This window comes from Rhinopithecus bieti, unplaced genomic scaffold (genome assembly GCF_001698545.2).
Source record: "Rhinopithecus bieti isolate Rb0 unplaced genomic scaffold, ASM169854v2 scaffold_1014, whole genome shotgun sequence".
Taxonomy (NCBI): Eukaryota; Metazoa; Chordata; class Mammalia; order Primates; family Cercopithecidae; genus Rhinopithecus; species Rhinopithecus bieti.
In genome coordinates this window covers 2,241,666-2,257,823 of record NW_016803499.1, presented here as the reverse complement: position 1 = coordinate 2,257,823, position 16,158 = coordinate 2,241,666, and the positions used below count along the sequence as shown (strand labels likewise).

The following is a 16,158-nucleotide window of genomic DNA, read 5'->3' as shown; positions in this document are numbered from 1 at the left end:
ATGTGCTGCTGGATTCGGTTTGCCAGTATTTTATTGAGGATTTTTGCATCGATGTTCATCAGGGATATTGGTCTAAAATTCTCTTTTTTTGTTGTATCTCTGCCAGGCTTTGGTATCAGGATGATGCTGGCCTCATAAAATGAGTTAGGGAGGAGTCCCTCTTTTTCTATTTATTGGAATAGTTTCAGAAGGAATGGTACCAGCTCCTCTTTGTACCTTGGCAACCAGGATATTAAATAGGAAATTTGGCAAACCTCATAGTCCATATTAGTAAGCTAAGAATAGAAAAAAAATTTATATCTACAGACTAATTTTTATACCCTGTACTGACTGTCTCAAATTCTTGGATAGCTGTCCTTCATGTCACCTAGCTGCTGAGAGCTTTGTGATCCTAACAGGTGATGACTCAGACCGACACTGAGTTGTTATGAATTCCACAAGTAGGTGCCTCGATATGCCTAGATTGAAACATCAGCCTTTCCCAGTCTGACCTGATGGGTTGACTTCAGGTGTGGTATAAAACACCTACATTTTAATGTAACCATTTCAGTGTAATCAATGAGAACTATCATTCTGCTTTAATCACCATGAGTTCTGAAATAAAGGATTTGTCTGACATTCATTCTAAGAAATTCATTCTTATCTAAGAAACTTTCTTTAACCTGGCACAATAATAAGAAATGACCTGTAAGTACTTGATTGTTCTGAAATGCCTTACGCATGATTAGAGAAAGAGTAAATGACAAATTTTAGGATTGTGTTTAACAAAAGTGAGATGCTAATTCTTAAAAACTAGGGCTCTCTGTGGGGCCTGCACATAATCACATTACTCTTGATCTTGAGTTAAGGAGAATATTCATTGCCAGATGATTCACTGACCTTGCCTGTAACTTGAAACCAATAGCAAATCCAGATGTAGTTTCATTGGCCTTTGAAGTCCAGGGCAAAAAGACAAAGCATGACTCCCTATCTCCCTTTTGCATCCTGATTGTCTCCCTATCCAGGGACAGAAGAAATATCCTCAAGACATTGACTTTTTCACAGCAAAGAAGCTGAGATTGGGGCTTTGGCCTCATCTCCTATAGGTCCATGCTGCATCTCTGATCTCTACAATCAGTAAGAAGGTCTTTCCTGCTCCCCTTCCTCCTGGCACATGACAAAATCCTAGTGCCTTAAGGTCTGCAGGAGGAGAGGGTTTATATAGTGTTTTCCAGTTCAATTTCCTTATCATATATATATATAATCATACCACCCCAGTCGTGTCTCCTTTGTTACACTGTGCACATATTAAACATCACCATAAAGTATGTGCATCCTGTTGCCTGCGTCTGAGTTTCCTCACTCAAAGGATGCCTAGGCCTGGAGAAGGAAAAGTGTTCAGGTGCTTCAGGAGAGTAAGACACATTTCTCCTTCTGCTTGAACTCATGAGCACAGAGGCTTACACACCCTTAGTGTCTCAAGAATGTTTTTCATGGTACTTGTAAACCAAATAAATACCTATCAGTTCCAGTACTAAGTAGTTTAGTCTAAGTAGGTTAGTAAGTATTTATATCCAACCACTTAGTAACCACTTGAAAAAAATACACATAAATTGAAAGTAGTGTCGGCTGCGGTGGCTCACACCTATAATCCCAGCACTTTGGGAGGCTGAGGCAGGTGAATCGCTTGAGCTCAGGAGTCCAAGACCAGCCTGGGTACCCTGGCGAAGCCCTATCTCTACCAGAAATACAAAAAAAATGAGCTGGGCTTGGTGGTGTGCACCTGTTGTCCCAGCTGACTGGGGGGCTGAGGTGGGAGAATTGCTTGAGCCCAGAAAGTTGAGGCTGAGGCTGCAGTGAGCCAAGATTGCACTCTAGCCTGGGTGACAAAGTGAGACCGTGTCTCAAAAAAAAAAAAAAAAAAAGAAAAGTAGTTCCTGTGATATCCAATAGATGTCCCTGGGCTTTCTTTAAAACATAAAATACCAGCCTGGAGTGCTGACTCACGCCTGTAATCTCAGCACTTTGTGAGACCAGGCAGGAGGATTGCTTGAGCCCAGTAGTTCAAGACCAGTCTGGTCAATGGGGTGAGACCCTGTCTCTACAAAAAATAAAAACATTAGCCAGGCATGGTGGCACAGGCCCGTGGTCTCAGCTACTTGGGAGGCTGAGGCAGGAGGATCAATTGAGCCTGGGGTATCAAGGCTGCAGTGAACCGTGGTAGTGCCACTGCACTCCACCCTGGGCAACAGAGTGAGGCCCTATCTCAAAAAAGCAAAAAAATAAAAAAGAAAAAGAAAAGAAAGAAAATATAAAATATCCAGTGAAGCTGGGTATGTCTATAGGTCCAGCTACTTGGGAGGCTGAGGCAGGAGGATTGCTTGAGCCCAGGAGTTTGAAGCCAGCCTGGGCAACATAGCAAGACCCTATCTCAAACATTTTTTAATCCAGTGCTGCCTAGTGAGTTTGCTGTGGCGCTGCATGTCACCTTGGCACACAATTTGGGGACCAGAGCACTAACTATATTGTTTTAGCTATCCCTGGAAGCTCAGATCAAATAGCTTTATGACCATCTCCCCCAAAAAAGAAAAGAAAAATGGGTGCATTAAGTAAAATACTGACTTGAAAGGTTTTAGAGAATAAAAAACGTTACCTAGGATCAAGATAAGTGGAAATAACTTTGCACAGAATACATCCATAATAGACTTTTGTACTTTCTTTCATGTGTAAGTGGAAGAGGAACGATAGATGCTACAATTAATTTTTAATTGTCTTCCTTACAGATGTCCCTAAACCAATGACTGCTTTAGTAGGGAGATTTTTGCCAGCATCAACAAAATTAAATCTCATTACACAACAAGTGAGTCATTATTTTAATTTAAAAAATACAATTGTGCATTATTGTCTCTTAAAATTTTGATTGTTATGGTTGGAATTACTCAGAAAATATAATTTATTTTCCATTTAAAAGTCAACAGTGAAATACTTACCAAGTGTTCAGTCCCTGCCCCACTGTGTCAGACACTGTGGACTGGAGTCAGTCTCGGACATGATTATTCTTCACCAACTTGATGAAGCCCTCTTGCCCTTTCCTGCAGCTTCCAGACCGGCATTCCGCCACGCTTGCTAACTTGTCCTCTGTGGCCCCACCGGCAGCATATTCCACCTCCTCGGTCCAGAACACTCCTCACCCTCCTCAGTGTTATGGAAATACTTTTTTAAAGTTTGCTTTTACCATTACACCATGACATGCATATATTACATGTAAGAGGACAAATACGCTCTTTTTCTCGAGTCTTGCTATGAAGTGTCACTTCCCCAGAAGAGCATTTCCTAACTCCCCAGCATAGACCTCCAGCCATGGTCACAGTGCTGTCTCCTGCTCTGCACCGCACTCTCACTGGCTTGCATTTTGTGGTTGGTTGGTTTATCTGCATCCACCCATGAGACTGCAGGCTCCATGGAGGCAGAGGCCATGTGTGTCTCGTTCATCTCTGTAAACTGAGAATCAGCACAAAGCCTGGCCCATGTAGGGCACCCATTCACCCTTCAATAAGGACGGTCACTGATCTGTGAGCTAATCGAACCCCAGAAAACAAAACACACAACTCCGCCCTCCTGCAGTTTACATTTTAGTGCAGGAGATAGACAGTTAGCAAATCTAATAAAGAAGCCAATTACATCATATGTTAGGAGAGCAGAGGAAGGGGGTTGGGGGGATGGGGATTTGATGGGGAAAAAGGCTAGTTGCAGGTTTAAAAAGGGTGATCATGGGTCCGTTGTGAAGGTGACATTTGAGCAAAGCCTTTGAAGAGATGAGGCAATGAGCCATGTGAAACAAGCTGTGGAACATCCCAGGCGGGCCTTGGATAGGGTCATGCCTGCTGTGGTAGCAGCAAGGAGGCTACTGGGCCTGGCATAGTGTGAGCTAGGGGAGTGGGGCAGGGAGGAAGTCAAGACATTGGAAGAATTATGGCTTCCACTCTAAAGAGGGGCTGGCAGGGAGGAGGGGTCAAGGAGAAAGGTGAGCCTGTTATGGCAATAATCTCAGGGAGAGACGATGGCCCAGATCAGGTGGTGGCAGTGGAGGTGGCAAGAAATAGCTTCTGGGGATACTTTGAAGGTTGAGCCAACAGGATTTGCTGATGGATTGGATGTAGGATGTGAGAGAAAGAGAGGAGTCAAGGATGCCCCCAAGATTTTCAGCCTGGGTGATTGGAGAGATGGAGTTTCCACCAACAGAGATGAGATGGTACAAGTTTTTCAAAGGTGTCCAGGAGTTCCATTTGGATATATTAAACTTGGGATGCCTCGGAAGATGTTGCATAGGAGTTTAGAGTGAGGAAGGGCTGGGCAGGAGGGCTGAGATTGGGAGTCCTAGTATATAGATGATGTTGAAAGCCATGTGCATAGATGAGATCTCAAAGGGAGTGAGTGTAAATTGAGTTAGATATTTGTTGAATTAGTGAGTAAATACTTCTCAAGTGATATATTGGCCAAGAGAAAAGAGAGTATTATCAGTGCGGGAGGTGAGTGTAAGCCGGGATCTGGCAAGCACCAAGGTGGAGTCTGTGTTGGAACCTCATAGAACCCTCCTACCTGCTGGCCCCTCCACGCTGCTGGCCTTCCTTTCTCTGCTGTTTCAGCCACCAGTCCAGAAGGCACACACTGCACTTGCTCTTTCACCTCTAAGACCTTACATAGGAAACACCCGTTTGGCCACAACTTGCTGTCTCCTCGCCTTCCCCCACCTTTCCTTGACTGTTTATTATCGTCCCCATTTTTGGCCCCTTATCCAGCATGGACCTCAAGGACAATTCTTTTAGCAATGCGTTTGCTGCTCCCCGAGAATCCTTTGCTTCCTCGCCAGACCCCAGTTCTGTATATTCTTTGGAGCGTTACCACCCAAAGTGTGGCGCATGGACTAGAACTGTTGGGATCACCTGGGAGCTTGGTAAGACGTGTAGAACCTCAGGTTCCACCCCAGACCTGAGACTCAGACCCCCTGGATCAGATCTGCATTTTCATAAGGGCCCTGGATGACTCGTGCACACAGCAGAGTCTGAGAAGCCCTTCCTCCAAGTTGATTCCTTCACTCCAAGAGGACCAAACATTGCTGAAGAAACTTGTGGATCCCAGCATAAAGTTGCCCTGGATTTACAATCTATGGAGTACATAAGAGATGTCTCTGCTTTACTTTGGGGCTAAATAAGCAAAGGGGGAAAAAAGTAATTTTACCTGGTTTATGCGAATAATTGCCTCAATCCTGAGAACTATGACATCCTTTCTCTAAAAGAATGCAAAACTCTTCAGACTGACATTTGAAGACAGGGGCCTCATAGTTAGGTGTCCGGGTAAGGGCAAAAGAGACACCCATCTCAGGGCCTTGTGAGCACTCCCTTCTGTGTACGAGCAAGAGGAGAGCAGGAAGGGGTTTCCTGGGAAGAAGCCTGGGGACTCAAGACTGATTGTAAATGAGGCAGTGGGACCAGGGGGCGTTCTCAGTGTCTTCCAGCCCTAATGAATGATGATGACACACAGTTTAAATCGGGCACAGAATGGAGGAAGTGCAGAGGATGAATACAACATGCATTTTGTTTTCTAAGACTATACTTTTTATTTTTATTTTTTTAAATTTTATTTATTTATTTTTTGAGACAGAGTCTCACTTTGTCGCCCAGGCTGGAGTGCAGTGGCACCATCTCGACTCACTGCAAGCTCCGCCTCCCGGGTTCACGCCATTCTCCTGCCTCAGCCTCCTGAGTAGCTGGGACTACAGGCATGCACCACCACACCCGGCTAATTTTTTGTATTTTTAGTAGAGACGGGGTTTCACCATGTTAGCCAGGATGGTCTTGATTTCCTGACCTCGTGATCCGCCCGCCTCAGCCTCCCAAAGTGCTGGGATTACAGTCATGAGCCACCGCGCCCGGCTACTTTTTAAAGTTTTAAAAATAAATTTATTTAAAGATACGTTTCCATTTTTGGAGAGAGGAGGGGACAAGGATATGAGGTTTAACTGTGATATATGCACATAATCTGAAAACCTAATTGTATCTAGTACTGTTAATTTCTTCAAGCTACTGAGTAGAAGAGAAGTAGGCCAGTGATGGCTTTGCTGCCTATTACTTTCCCTGTGAACAGCCTCCACAGGCCATGCTAATAAGTAACATAAAGAAAGATGAGACCTGGGAAAGCAAAGAACGTGGACAATGCAGAGATTATGACATTGCTTTTGAATTTGTTAAAACTGGTTACAAAATATTTTTTTTCAATACATGAAAAATCATGGTTGCCAACAAGACTTCAAATGTCAAGATCTCTGTAAGAAACTTTCTAGTTTATGGAAATTTGTCATTAAATGTATTTCACAATTGATTGCCTATAAAAATGAAAAAGAGTTCCATGACAATACCCCTGGCCAGCTGAGTGACAGCTATGGACGGCCTCCAGCCCGTGGAGGCCAGCCCTGCATTTTTGCACACTTCCAGGCAGGGCTGTGACACACCTCAGCACTAGAGTCTGCCCAGTGAAAGTGGATTCCTTGTGGTAATAAGACCCAGACATGGTTATAAAGGGATGGTGATGTAAACTTTTAGAGAAAAGAATCATTTTTATCTGGGGGCTGGCTGACTGGAACTTTAAAGAGCCTGGCTAATTCCAAATATCCTTGCCTTTGACTTTGAACAGCTTGAGGGAGCCTTACCATCAGTAGTCAACGGGTCTGCTTTCCCCTCGGGATCAGCTCTTCCAGGACCACCAAAAATAACTTGGGCTGGGTAAGGATTAGAAGCAATACGTTGTCACTCTAATGTAAGAATTTAAGAGACTTTTGGATACATTTACGATTTTCTTCTAAACTGTAAAATGAGCTTCACTGCACACCTTCATGACTTCTGAGAAATGTTTTTACTGTTAGCAGTGCCACTAACAGTGTTGCTGTCTGTGTCTGGTTTCGCTGGGGTTGCAAACGCTGCTGGCAAGTCTGGCCCATAGTCTGTATCTGTCCCTGTCCTCCTGTCCGCTGTCCTATGTCAGTGTTTCTGAGGCTTGTTGCCATTTATAGCTCTGTCTTCATTCCATGTTGATTCAAACTGTGCTGGCCTCTCTTTTTTGCTGTCGTCCGTGTAAATAATGGCGTGGCAGCCACGTAGCATGAACGGGGAGCTGCAGAGTGCCCTCCAGCCGCCTCTGCCCGCTGCCTTCTGTGCTGAGTTGGCTTGAGCTCTATGGCAGGTGCTAATGCACGATCTGACTTCACATCTCCAGGTGGACATAGGCTGTACTTATCTGGGACCTCATCTTGCTATTTCTTGCCTTGTCTTGTGTTTATAATTGTTGCTAATTAAACTAATCAGCTGGTTAACTGTCAGGTTAACATTTATGTATTAACAGTGGTTTGGGCAACCCCCTCCATTCATTGAGCCCTGTAGTTGATTATGGAGATCAGCATATTCCTACTTCCAGGAGGTGTGTGTTTGTTTGTTTGTTTTCTCTTGTTTTTTTGTTTTTTTTGTTGTTGTTGTTTTGGGTTTTGTTTTTTGTTTTTTGTTTTTTGTTTTTTGAGACAGACTCTTGCTCTGTCACCCAGGCTAGAGTACAGTGGCATGATCTCCACTCACAACAACGTCCGCCTCCTGGGTTCAAGCACTTCTCCTGCCTCAGCCTCCCGAGTAGCTGGGACCACAGGCACCCACCACCACACCTGGCTAATTTTTATATTTTTTAGTAGAGACTGGATTTCACCATGTTGGCCAGGCTGGTCTTGAACTCCTGACCTCAGATGATCCGCCTGCCTCAGCCTCCCAAAGTGCTGGGATTACAGGCGTGGCTGGCCTGCCTGCAGCAGTTCTTTTGGCCCACAGTCTAAGACAAACACATACCCTGGGCCTGAGAGATAGCAGTCAAACACCTTACAGGATATAGCCCGTGGCCTCTAGTGCTTTCCAGGCTCCTGCAGAGTTCTGCCATCGGGCATGGCTTCGTGATGGCCTTGGTAAGTGTGAGGACAGTGGTTTGGGGCTGGGATGAAAGGCTGTGAATCTGGAAACACACTGGAACTGATCAACGCTATCAGCTCTCGTGGTCACTGAAGGGTGTTGGTTGCTGACGGTGTTATTTAAACTGGGCCATCCTGTTGAGCAATAGTGAAGAAACCTTGCCGCCTTAAAAGCTGATGTCAAGTTCCACCTCCTTCAAGAGCATTTGGTTTTCACTTCTTCCGTCTATGCTGAACTATGCTGCCTCTGAGTTTCTCCCTGGCACTGCTGCTTCAGCTTCTGCAGTGGCTCCTTTAGCTGTTGTAATTGTGTGCCCAGGCTGTTGACAACTTTTACTGAGTTTGACGGAATAAGACCGTGGGCCGTGCTGCTTGCTTCACTCTCTGGGTGTGATGGATCGGTGAGGGTGCAGTTGCTATCATTGTAATTGGTCATCTCATCATGGCTGTTAACATTTCTGGACCAAACAAAATGACTTCAGCAACTTCCAGATTCTGCTGATACATTACACAGGATGATCTAAAAGGCCACAGTTCTGAAGATACTCATTTTTCTTGTAATCTGGGGGCATCTGGTCAATAGTATTGACTCACTCTGAGCTGTATTGTGTCTAGAACATTCAAGGACATTTGATACTTCTCATACTTTAACTGTGTACTCTCCCAGTTACAGTGCCCTCTGAGGCCTCCACGTGGTGCAGCCGTGGGCATTTGCACAGAGGAGCAGTCATGAAGAGAGTTTTCAGGGCAACTATTTCTCCTTTTCCCCCTTTTCCTCTCCCCCTGCTCCCCATTCTTCTCCTCCTCTTTCCTCTTCTCGTCCCCTCATCCTCGTCTTTGTTCTCCTCCCTCTGCTCTTCTTCTTCTCTCCTTTTCCTCCTCCTCTATCTATACTAGATTTTTTTCTATCAGTCACATGTTTTTCTTTATTTTGAAGGTTACAAAAGATTTCTCTATTGTAAATGGTGTGCCAGGAACAACTTGAGATGTGTATTTGTATTTTTTATGCACATAATTACTTGATCTGATGCCTCTCCACTTAATTGGGCCTGATGATTTTTATCTCGACATCTGTAATACTGATGATATGCTGGAATCTCTACCAATTTATTGTTAGTGGTAAGGAAGCAGTCAGAGAACGTTTTGCTGGTTGTTTCATTCTGTGTGAGTTCCCAACCAAGACTGTCAGCCCAGTGTGGTTCAGACGTATCTAACCTAGTAGAGGCCATAGAAGCAGTTCAGCTCAGGCTGGAGGCCAGCAGGCTGAGCGTGCGAGCTGACCCGATGGTCATTTGTTAGGGCTGGGGGGGTGAACTGGCTAACTTATTAACTAGCTTATCATATTAATAAAAACTCTTTAATACAAATCCGTGTCCTGACATTCTGTAGCTTTAATAATCCCATTACCAATCTGGTAATAAATGTGAATTCTGACACATTGTTGTTGCTACTGGTCTTAGTAACATAATGAACATCATAATAGAGAATATTCAAGAGTCCGCTTCTCTGGAAATTTTTTTGCTAAAGATGAGGTTATCATGTTGTGGCGTAGTTTTTTTAGAAGGCTTTTCTGAGGCAGAGTTGTCCAGATCTTTTCTAACTCTTTAATTTTTAGATGGGCACTGACAGAGCAGTCTGTCTGGAGCCATGGAAGTGATTTTCCACTTAGTGTCCACTGCAGTCAGAGACCGTCACTGCCCCGCACTCCATGCTCATTCCTGATGCGTGTCTTTGCTGACGGTGTTCTTTAAACTGGGCCATCCTGTTGAGCAATAGTGAAGAAACCTTGCCGCCTTAAAAGCTGATGTCAAGTTCCACCTCCTTCAAGAGCATTTGGTTTTCACTTCTTCCGTCTATGCTGAACTATGCTGCCTCTGAGTTTCTGCAGTGTTTATAGCCGGTATAGCACAGTGTGCTGGTTGATTATTCTGAGTTTCTGTGGCGTTTACAGTCAGTATTGCACAGTGTGCTGGTGGATTATTCTCTTATGTGCTGTACTGTTTCCATTGCCTATGTCTCGTGTCCCTGCTGACTTGGTGGATTCCTCCAGGACAGGCACCATGTGTTAAATAGATAGTTATCCTTGGTGTCCCCTGAAGCACTGACCATGGTCCTGGCCACGCAGTGATTTCTAGTAAATGCCTGCTGGCCTCCTCCTGCCTCTGTAGATACTCGTGAGCCTGTCACCCTCCCTCCACAGTTACAGTGGGTCCCCACTAGACTGCCTCCACAAGCCCCCACGCCACTTCCTCAAGGGAACAGTTTTCGTTCCTCTGGACAGGGAGGGCCGGTCCACCCTGTGCCCCAGCTCAGGGCAGGTCTGAGAGGGCCAAGGACAAGAGCAGTGAAGTAGCTGTCAGAGCCCCCTCTGAACAGGCCCAGGTCTGACCCATGGGTGGACAGGCCAGGTGGCAGGATAGCTAGACCTGCCACCTCTAGGCACCCATGAGGACGGAAAGCTGTAACTCTTCTATCTCTAAAACTAGATGAATTCTCAATTAATACAGTATTCAGCGACATCGTCTTTATCTCTAAAATGGTAGCTTTCTCCAGAAGAAGTCAAAGTTAGCAGCTTGCCCCAGTTTCAGGTGCCATGAGCTGTTTCCCATGGGGAGCAGGATGGGTCACTAAAGAGAGGCACAGGTGGTGAGAGCAGGAGTGGAAGACCAGTCAATCATGCACACCAGAGCAGTGAGGTGAGGGCAGGCCAAGTGAGGGGGGATTTGGGGCTGACCTCAGCTCCGACAGCCAGTCAAGAGAGCTGAGTGTGCAGGCGCTCAGAGCACAGAGGACAGGGCAAAGACTTTGCCTCTCTTTAGGGCGTTTGTGTTAGTTACCAACCCCTATGCTCCATGAGATGGCATGAGGCTGACAGCAAGCACGGACTGTGTGCCAGGTGCTGTTCTAGCTCTGGTAGGAAACCCAAGACTAAGATACAGCCTTGCTCAGAAGTGGCCAGTGCGTCGCAGAGATGAGACCTGTGTACATGACTTCAAAGAGCACACTGATACAGATGCACGCCCACACTGGGCACAGGGACAGCCCTGTCACAGAATTCTAAATCAAATGCTGTATTTGTTTAGAATTCATCTAGTTTGTTTTTTGTCACATGGTGTTTTGTACATGTTCCCCTCCTTGTCACCACAGCCTATTGAACCACTTCCATTGCAAATGTTCTGAGCTCCTTGGTGAGTGTCTCTTCTGAGCAATGCTTGGGAACTTCTCCCGATGGTTTAAGGTGCAGCTGCCCTCACGTTCAGCAACACCCAGAGATACATTAGAGGAGGAGTTTGTTTCTTCTCTAATGCCCCTGAAGATGACTTCTGAGCTAATCACAAAATGTAATTAGGAAGGAGTGGTAATAATCCCTTCCTAAAATGAGGAAAGTCCCCAGTGATCACATGGCACACTTAAGTGATTACTAACATGCTTTGATATTGTTGGTAATATTACAGCGTGGACTGCTTTAGCACTGGTATATCTGAAGACGAACGACGCTTTATCTATTGTTCTTTAATGTGTACTTCCTATTAGCATTCAGATTTTTTGGGGGGAAAGAGCTGTTCGGTGGGGAGAGGAGCACAAAAAAAAATAGAGGTTTAAACAGGTCAGGGGGAGAAGAACCCCAGGAAGACATCTTGGGAAGGGTGAAGAGCCTTAGGACCCTGCTCCGCACACCACTGACTCCCTGGAAGACATCTTGGGAAGGGAGAGCAGCCTTAGGATACCGCTCCACACACACACTGACTCCCTGAGCATGTGTGGCTGCGTTTGGTGGCGCTAGTTGCATCACATTGGAAACTCCCACTTCATGATTAGGCATCTATCAATAATACCTATAACTATCTGGTGTTGAGATTCTCACAATGTGTTGAAAAACACCAGATGCTTAGCTAATTCTCTATATAAGGAGTAACCATCTGAATACATTTTCTTTTTTAATCTTTATAGAGTAACTCTTAGTTCATGGGACACAAAGTCTAAAAAGCCATGTAACTGTACCAAATCCCAGTGTCTGAAATTGTAAGTAATCACAAATCCTTCATTATTAAATATGAAATAAGGTTGCTTAGAAGTCAGTAAGTGGAGCAGAGTCTAGAGAAACCAGAATGGCCAGCACTGCACGTGTTACAGTTACTTCTCAACAACCTTGTCCTGATGCTCATTGTCCAGAACAGCGAGACCAGCGAGAAGCAGCCACTTTTGCATGAACCTGGTATGGATTTTTGGTATTATCTTGGCCAACTAATTTAGTCAAGATACTAGTGGCTCACACTTCAAGGGGCGTAATTTTTCTTGGGTTTTGGTTCGCATCCTCTAGCCCCTCAGACAAGTGCTAACCATGTCATTGTTGAGCGTTAACTGTAATATTTCCACATCCTATTTTTAAAAAGTTTTATGAATTGGTTTACTCTACATTGAAATTTTCTCAGAAAAGTTCTCCCCCAGCCAGGAGGTGTGGTCAAGGGATGACAGGGCCGATTGTCACGTGGAGTCGGGGACTGGAAGTAGACGATGTGGCTGAAGTAGGAGGCGGACCTCATTGCCATGCTTGACAGCACTGGGTGCATCAGTTTCCTCAGCCGCCCTGCGAAAGTTGGCGTCTGGTGTCTGTGCTGTCTGCCCTCCCTCAGCTCTTGCTGCGGGCTGCTCGCTTTCTGCTCTTATGTCTGCCTAGCCTTAAGTTACATGTTGAAAAGGGAGAACATTTCCTAGTCCCAATGTCTGACGACCCTAACCACAGTCTCCACGTGATTTTTCCATTGCAGAGCTCCTGCTGAAGTCACTGACAGCCCCGGTGATGGGACAGTGATGTGGGGGTGCACCCGTGGGTAGAAATCCAGAAGTCCATGAAACTTAGTTCACACAACCAAAGTGGAAAAACAAATTGATTTTTAAAAAGTAATTGCAGACAGTATAGGGTTGACTGTCTGAAAATATTTGAGCTATCATTGGTTTAGTCTATGAGGCCATATACTTCTCTGAACGTTGGAAACGCCATGACACGACTGATGAGGAAACTAAAGATGCAGCTCTGGGTAAGGAGGAAGAAGGACAGAGGAAGAAAGCCTGGATCCTGTGACGCTGTCAAGCCAGAGCAGCCTGCCCAGATGGAGATGTCGGATGCGGAGGAGGACCAGGTGGTGGTGTCCAGAGGACAGAGCCGTGCAGGGTGGTGGGCTCCTGGGGGTGGGGGCTGCTCAGCTGCTGGCTGGGTGTGGGGGACCAGGCAGGTCAAATGACCATGAAGCCTAGAGCAGGGTGTAGACTGTAACTGAGGACAAAGTGAGGTAACTCCTAAGGACTTGGAAACCAGATGACTCTGAGAAAGGCTTAACTTGAATTACATCAGAATGGAAGGCCAAAGAAACAGCTTCTTGTCTAGAAGCAGCTTCCTAGCTTAATTGGCCACCGACGCACATAAGAAAGAATGGACCGTCACGAGGGCGGTCGGTCAGCACTGGAACAGAGGAAAGGAGGCCCAGAGTGTGTCCAGTGCTGGCAGGTGACAGAGGCACCGTGTGTGAGGGCACGGAGCTGCCTTCTCCAGGGAAGTGCTGTGTGCGGTGGGCAAGAGACTTAGAGCCCTCCCAATCTACTCGATGGCTACACACCTCGAATTCTGTGCTCAACATGCAACTGTCGGGCCATTGACTTAGCTTCCTAGTAGCTCCATACTGAGAAATGAGAGGTCTTGGAGAAAGAATGTGAATATTTTGGGCACTGGAAAAGGATGTTATTTCCATCATAAATCGATGCGTGACATTCTGATAATGCATTGTGATTTGGTTGGAATCAATCCATCACTGAGAAACCAGTCATCTCTGGAAATACTAATAAAGTTTGTGTTCTGCTTTTGGAAAAGCTAAGGAATAGGTAAATTCACCCAAGCAGTGAGGTCTTTTGGTGGCAGACCCCTGGCCTCGTGCTGGTGTCTCTCCATACATGCCACCTGTCCTCATGTGGAGACACTTGGCTCAGGTGAAGGAACAGAAGCAGGGGATCCTCCGTTGCTTGCTTCACTCGCACTTGTGGCATCATCGCCATCAATAACTTTCCATTTCCTTTACCTTTTTACTCCCCACAACTAAGTCATGAGCACGAGGCAATGGAATGTAATTTTCTTAGTGCGAGTTAGTCCTACTCTCATGGGAGTCTCTGCTGCATACAGGCTACGAGGGATTGTTATTATAATTGGCCATCAACAGAGAGAAAAACACATGACAGCATTTTTTATTTTATTTTATAACTCTTTTTTCAGACAGGGTCTCACTATGTCACCCAGGCTGGTGTGCAGAGGTGCAGTCGTGGCTTACTGCAGCCTCAACCCCCTGGGCTCAGGTGATCCTCCCAGCTCAGCCTTCAAAGTAGCTGAAACTACAGGCATGTGCCCTTATGTCCAGCTAATTTTTTGTATTTGTTTTTAGTGATGGCATGGGTAAAAATTGATTACTACAGTCAAGGCTCCAGTGGAAAGTGATAATATCCTGTTCCACTTCTCCCCATAGTCTGTCTCCCTCCAAGAAGCTTCCACTGTTAGCAACTTCTGCTTTCAGGTTTCCTGGGGGAACCTCCACACCTGTAAAGATTGTCTCCTGCCCTCTTGCTGTGGTAGACAAGGGTTTTACTCGTCATCTTCCTCCTCCAAATAGAGCTGGAACTTTTTAATTCCTCTCTTAGTGCTCACCCCTGAAACTTGAAACAATGAATCCCAACTTTTTGTTGTTTCATTAGCCATAAAAAATTGGGAATTATTTTTAAACGATAAATTAATCTGCATGATTAAAATGGTACTGATGTAAACTGAAGAGGTAGTTAAATGTTTTCTGATTATTTTATTGAAAACTTATTGATGGATTTTAAATTTTTTTTTTTTTTCTTGAGATGAAGTCTTGCTGTTGTTGGCCCAGGCTGGAGTGCAATGGCACAATCTTGGCTCACTACAACCTCCGCCTCCCGGGTTCCAGCAGTTCTACTGCCTCAGCCTCCTGAGTAGCTGAGATTACAGACAACTGCCACCACACCCAGCTAAGTTTTGTATTTTTAGTAGAGGCGAGGTTTCACCATGTTGGCCCGGCTGGTCTCGAACTCCTGGCTTCAGGTGATCCACCCGCCATGGCATCCCAAAGTGCTGGGATTACAGTCATGAGCCACCATGCCTGGCCAGATTTTTAAAGTAATTAACATCTACCTTTCCAGTACTGTTACAAATGTGTTTCTTAACCATTTTTGTATATGTTAAACATTGATTTGCTATGTACTTTTTTAAAGCAACTGTAAAATATAAAACTTAATAATTTAAAGTAAAATATAAAATATAAAAACGTTTATAACAGGCCTTTTTTGGTGTAGGCAGCAACATACAGGCATGCGTTGGAGGTACTGCAGCTTCAGCTCCACAACCACAACAGAGCAAATCACAATAAAGCAAGTCACACAAGGTTTTTGGTTCCCTAATGCATGTAGAAATTATGTTTATATAACTATAAACATGCTGTAGTCGAATCAGTGTGCAATAGCATTCTATCTAAACAGTACATACCTTAATTTAAAAACACTATTTCTAGAAAATGCTAACAATCATCTGAGTCTTCAGCGAGTTGTCAGCTTCTAGCTGATGGAGGGTCTTGCCTTAATGTCATGGCTATTGACTGATGTGGGTGGTGGGGGCTGAAGGCTGGGGTTGCAGTGGCAGTTCCTGAAAATAAGACAATGCGGTTTGGCACATCAACTGACTCTTCCTTTCAGGAAAGATTTCTCTGTAGTATGTGATGCTGTTTGGTAGCATTTTACCCACAGTAGAACTTTCAAAACTGGAGTTAATCCTCTCAAGCCCTGCACTGCTTTATCTACTCAGTTTATGGACTATTCTAGATACTGTATTGTCATTTCAGCAGTGTTCACAGCATCTTCACCAGGAGCAGATTCCATCTCAAGAAACCACTTTCTTTGCTCATCTGTAAGAGGCAATTCCTCATTCATTAAAGTTTATCATGGTAATGAAACAATTCATTCACATCTTCAGGTTCCATTTCTAATTCTAATTCTCTTGCTATTTCTACATCTGCAGTGACTTCCTCCACTGAAGTCTTGAACCCCACAAAGTCATCCACGAGGGTTGGAATCAACTTCTAACCTCCTTTCAATGTTGATATTTTTACTTCCTCCCATGAATCATG

The 16,158-nt window shown here is 44.9% G+C and overlaps 1 protein-coding gene across 4 annotated transcripts in view; it reads left to right on the top strand.

The window, feature by feature from the left end:
• TESMIN (testis expressed metallothionein like protein) overlaps positions 1 to 16,158 on the top strand; it is a 50,382-nt gene that overhangs the window by 8,785 nt on the left and 25,439 nt on the right. For all 4 annotated transcript variants that reach the window (XR_001888135.1, XM_017886784.1, XM_017886792.1 and 1 more), the window contains exons 4-5: positions 2,763 to 2,839; positions 6,670 to 6,758. Coding sequence is in view for 3 of the 4 variants with exons in the window: in XM_017886784.1 (XP_017742273.1) it covers positions 2,763 to 2,839; positions 6,670 to 6,758 (166 nt within the window). In the remaining variant the exon portion in view is untranslated. The remainder of the gene's footprint in view (positions 1 to 2,762; positions 2,840 to 6,669; positions 6,759 to 16,158) is intronic.